This window comes from Arachis hypogaea, chromosome 12, assembly GCF_003086295.3.
Source record: "Arachis hypogaea cultivar Tifrunner chromosome 12, arahy.Tifrunner.gnm2.J5K5, whole genome shotgun sequence".
Taxonomy (NCBI): Eukaryota; Viridiplantae; Streptophyta; class Magnoliopsida; order Fabales; family Fabaceae; genus Arachis; species Arachis hypogaea.
In genome coordinates, this window is record NC_092047.1 from 37,828,539 (window position 1) to 37,834,368 (window position 5,830).

At 34.0% G+C, this 5,830-nt stretch overlaps 1 protein-coding gene across 1 annotated transcript; it reads right to left on the reverse strand.

Moving 5' to 3' along the window:
* Positions 1-732: 732 nt before the first annotated feature.
* LOC140176702 (uncharacterized) lies at positions 733-1,791 on the reverse strand. The gene has a single exon (XM_072208247.1). It carries the CDS (start codon positions 1,789-1,791, stop codon positions 733-735), a length of 1,059 nt encoding a protein of 352 aa, XP_072064348.1.
* Between the last annotated feature and the right edge of the window lie 4,039 nt (positions 1,792-5,830).

The window sequence follows — 5,830 nt, forward strand, 5'->3', positions numbered from 1 at the left end:
TAACTTAGTTCTTTTACCATCATTCGTATCTCTTGGTTGAAGGTTTTTCCTGATACCCATGTCTTTAAGGTCAAAACACGCAGCTGCATGATCTTTTGTCTTTCCAAAAATATCCAAAAGCGTTCCAATTATGCTATCAACTATATTCTTCTCTATGTGCATGACATCAAGGTTGTGTCTGAACATGTTGAACTTCCAATATGGTAAATCAAAAAAGATTGATCGCTTTTTCCAATTTGAAATGCCATTCTTTGCTTTCCTTTGCTTCTTCCCAAAAGAATTATCTACCCCTTGCAATATATGAAATACAGTTGTTCCATCTAACAACTGTGGTGGAGACCTAAGTTCAGTTTTTCCATTGAAAGATCTTTTATTATGTCTCCATGGATGGTTCATGGGTAAAAACCTTCGATAATCCATATAAACAGTCTTGTGGCTATGTTTCAGATATATAGAAGAAGTCTCATCATTACAACATGGACAAGCCAATTTTCCCTTTGTACTCCACCCAGATAACATAGCATACGCAGGGAAGTCGTTAATTGTCCATAAAAGACATGCTCTCATGTTGAATGTTTTGTTCTCTTTGGAATCATATGTTTCGACACCTAACTCCCACAATTCTTTTAATTCTTCAATTAGTGGTTGAAGAAAGACATCAATATCATTTCCAGGTGATTGTGGGCCAGGAATGAGTAAAGAGAGCATAAAATAATCAGGCTTCATGCTCATCTAAGGGGGTAGATTATACACCATCAGAACAACAGGCCATGTACTATGTGTACTACTAAAAGTTCGAAACGGATTGAATCCGTCGCTTGCTAAGCCAAGTCTCACATTACGAGGCTCCTTTGCAAAATCTTCATGTCGACTGTCAAATGCTTTCCAAGATTCACCATCGGCAGGATGCCTTAACGACCCATCTTTAACACATTCATTATGATGCCAAGACATAGCTTCAACCGTCCTTGTGCACATAAAAAGCCTTTGAAGTCTGGGAATCAGGGGGAAATGCCTTAGAGTTTTTGTAGCAACTTTACGAGGCTTTTTAGATGAGGTAGCATCGTCCTCTTCTACATGATGCTCAATATAACGGGATGTTCCACAGACATGGCAAGATGAGTTATTCTCATACCCGTTCCGATACAACATGCAATCATTGGGACATGCATCGATCTTTTGGTAGTCAAGACCCAAATTCTTCACCATATTCTTCGTTTTATCAAAAGAAGTAGGAATATTCAAATGTGGCATTCCTTCTTTCAATAATTCTAAGAGAGAAGTGAACGACGCATTACTCCAACCGTGTAAGCATTTTAACAAGTAAAGACGGATGGTAAAGGATAATCTTGTGAATCCTTTACATCCAGGGTATAGTTCTTGGCTTGCCTCGTCTACCAATTTATAAAATTCGTTTGCACCTTCGTTAGGCCCCATGTTATGTCCATCAACTTGTGTAGTATCTCTGAATCTATCACGTAACAACTCATCAATATTATCATTGCAGTTATATTCCTCATCGGTGTCACTGTCAACATCCATAGCAACAAGTGATTCCCCATGATTAAACCACCGCCTATAACCTTTTACGAATCCATCGCATATTAGATGGTCATACACGACATCTCTCCTTAACCAAAGTCTATTACAACACTTTGCACATGGGCATTGAATTTCTTCCCCTTGAGGAATTCCCGGTGATGAAAAAGCAAAGTGTAAAAACTTTTCTACACCGAGTTGATATTCTTTTTCATGACGTGGTGTATCCATCCAATCCTTGGACACATCCATCGAAAACCTATATATTTCAAATAGATAGCTAAGTTTCTAGTTTGAAGTCTTTACTGCTAGTCTCACTAACTGTGAGTCTAGCTTCCTAATTAACTAAGAGACAAAATTTTCCAAGTCTCTAAAATACTTTGAAGGCATTGGACATAAAATAGCGAAGAAAATTAAATTTTAGCAATTCTTAAAGAATGTCATGAAGTGAGTGCCTCAGGAAAGCACTTAAGTTGTCCACATAACATTAATAACAAATTAAGAGATGTATTTAAATTCGCATGAACCAACCTTAAATACTGTCGTAATCCGTACAACACCAGCACCAAAGTAGTAGTGCAGCAGAAGCAGAATTAGAAAGGTAGCAGCGGCAGCGAATAGCGGTTCAGCAACAGATAATCAGCACCACAGCAACATCAAAGCAATACCACAGGAGCAGCAGAATAAAAGAAGTGGTAGTAGTGGTGGATAGATAATTATCAAAAGCCTGTTGGAAAGCATAAAATTAAAATGCTCTTGAGAATTAAATTTCTTTCTTACTTTAAAACATAAAAAAAACCATAGAAAATTGAAAAATGGGGGAATTTAGAAAGTAGGAATCGAAGAAGTGGCTGGAGAAAACCCCAAAAGGGCAGGTAAATCCTTGGCAACTTTGGAGCATTAGTCTAACTGCTCAGCATGAACTACTTGAAAATTACATTTGAAATTAAAATAGCATCCATTTACATATATTTAGCACAAATTGTGGGCCATAATCCATTAAAAAAATGCCATATTTATATATATTAATCCAATATATAGCTTGGTCCAGACCTAGGAACTACTATATGAAATATAAATTATATGCACTATAAAAGGAAAAAGGATTATAACCACCCCCATATATTCAATTCAGCCTCAGCATCCTTCAATTCTATATATATATATCCTTCAATTCTATATATATATATATATATATATATATATATATATATATATATATATATATCTACTATTTGAAGATATTATTTGTAGCAACCAACCAGCAATTAACAAATTTCTTGATTATTTTTCACTGTTATATAAACTGTTTTATGAATTACTAGTACTATTTCAATTTTCACTTAAAACTGGCAAGTATGTCTCAACTTTAATTTCTCTGAGATTAAAGTATATCTAGGCTGTGATTTTTCAATAATCTAATTTTAGGTCTCCTGATAAGTATACTTTAAATACAATCATTCTCAAGCCATAAGGTAATCATAATAATAATAAACTTCTACCTAAGAATAACTGTATTAATTAAAGATTACTCCATCAAATACAAACAGCAAAGCATGAAAAATTATGCAACTCTCTTTTTCTGACCACAGCAATCACCTTGGAAAGACATGAGCAAGCAACTCAGAATCAGAGCGTTAAACCTGTAGTGCTCTTTCTTCACTTTCTTCTACATTCTACAGTGTAAAAAAGATTTCCAAGTAGTATTCAGAAAATACAGAATGAAAAGAATAAGAACTCCACAACCCAAACTATCATATATAATGTCGGTGGCATATGGCAAGAAACTGTTAAAAATAGTTGAAAGTTTAAGAAACCAAAGTATAAACAAAGCAGTACCATAGGAGCAGCAGAATAAAAGAATTGAAAATAATTTCATACCCTTAGCTACAGATCCATTTTTATCCATTTCAAACATACAACAACAGATCATATTTATATTTTTGTTAAGAGTTTTCATTCATCAACATTTAAAAAAAAACTAACTATATATATTTTTTATATATTTTATACACTAGCATAACAACAACTCAATGAAAGCAACAAAAGAAAACTGCTTAGACAGAAGGCAACTAGAGTTGTTAGTTAGCTAAATACCTAAATATTTTGTGTTTATTTAATTAATTAATTAATTAATTATACTATTCAGTCACGCTTAAACAGATCCCACAAGCTTTTCCATGCATGAACAGAAAAAGAGTCCTTAGCTTGTTATATTGTAATGTATATGTAAAATATAAATATGAACTTGGATAGAGAAACAAGAATTCAGAATTGTGAACATGCATAAACCAGAGAGAAATATCAAAGAGGCATATCAGAGAGCACTCATTAATACTGATAATAACAAATAGCATAAACCAGGCGAACCAAATGCACCAATTCACAAAATTCAATATTAAAAGCACAAACAGTGGCAATCGGCAAGAATTAGTATCCAAATCTAGTAATAATAATCCAATAATTCAAGACAAATACACCAGTAGCATCAATTCCCAAAGCCTTTACGAAATTCAAAAAACAGGGAAGGAGGAAGAAAAAAGAGGTAATACCATCAGCAGACATAGCAAAAATTAACAAGTTTCTTGGAGTCTTGTGGTGCAAATGGTAGAGCTTTGAAGAAATTGAATTTGTGAGATTGCTCCCTGAATTTGAGAAACAAAAATTTGTTACTATTTATCCAAAGTAAATTACATCATATCAGCATGAAAGCCTTATGCATGGCACATATACTAAATCCTATAGGAAGGAAATAGATTAACCTATGAGATAGAAATAAAATAAAGATAAGAGAATTCAGAGAAGTGTGTTTATAAGGAAAAAAATCTTAAACCAAGGATTGAATTTTGGAAGTTAATTTTTACCTTGTAGGTACGGTTTGGAAGACAGTCGCAGGATACAATTGAATCTGCAGTTTGAACAACACACAATTTCAGGGTAAATCATACAAGAGTATGAAAAATTGTCGTGCATATACAGACGTGAATAAACTAATATTCAGATGTCGAACATAAAATTTGCACCCCAATAATGTAAGATAAGAAATTCTCAGTTGAAGTTCAATCTAGACTAGGAAATATGCAGCTACCTGAATATTTACAATGAGAATAGAAGGAACATCCCCAGGTATGCTGATAGAAGGAACTCCTAAACAGCGCGCAATATGTTCAGTTTTTAGCTGAGATAGAAAGAGGTCTGCTCCAAGGGAATAGAAAGCAGCATTGGTTGGCGCAAATTCTTTCTTCTTGTCCCTGCCAACCAAGTCCAAGCAACAATGAATTCTAGCACTATCAATAATGAAAAATTTTGTTTTTGTCATGATATCCTCAACATGAGGGTGATTATAACCCAAAGGTTAATCATTAATCCCCCCAAAATGGTGTGTATACAAAAACAAGTATTTTGTACCAACCTAAAGTAGTTTTTCCCTCTGACTTTGAATGAACTTGGCTCAATTAAAGACTAAGAACCAGGGCTTTGTTTCTCTTATCCAACAAAATGGAATTGACAAACCTGCTATTGGCTTTAGTTTAGGTGCCTTGGGTGAAACTGAAACAAATGAGACCAGAGTGAGAAACAAGAAAAACTACCAAAAAACAAGGGTAGTAAACATCCGAAAACTAAAAGCAAATAAACTTGGAAACTAAATTTTTATGTTCATTTATTTTAACTTCTTGTCTTAACAGCTGGGAAATAAAAGAAGCTCAATCATTCACAAGAAACACCATTTTCGCACCCATTCTAACTCTTCTACTGACATAAAATAGAAAAATAAACAAAATTAGGAACAAAATAGCTTCCCCTGCAGAAATAAAATATAAATCAGCTCTACAACCAACCCTGATTCCAATGCAGAATTTTAAAATCCTTTGGCTGATCTTGATCTTGGTTGCTTATGCACAAAAAATTATAAGTGACCTTTAATTTTCTGCTACTGTTGCTAGGTTTCTAATGCTAGAAGGAGAGTAAGCCACAGTATATTGCATTCTGAGGCAAAGAGGTCTTTTGAACACTTACTTCACATTATATAAGCCCATCCGCACTTGATTCCCTTTCTTAAGCATAACAAATTGTTCCCAACTTTAAAACAAACTCAAATTTTATGTGTTATTTTCCTTTTCAAATTTCAGATGGTCTTATGTATTGGGTTTGAAACCAGTGCCCTTTCTTTTCCAAATGGTGCATTCCTGCTTCATTTCTACTAAGACTCAGTCAAATAAAGTAAAACACAATGAAAACATACGACCATGAACTCATGTTTGGTGCAGAAACCTAAACTTACACACATGAA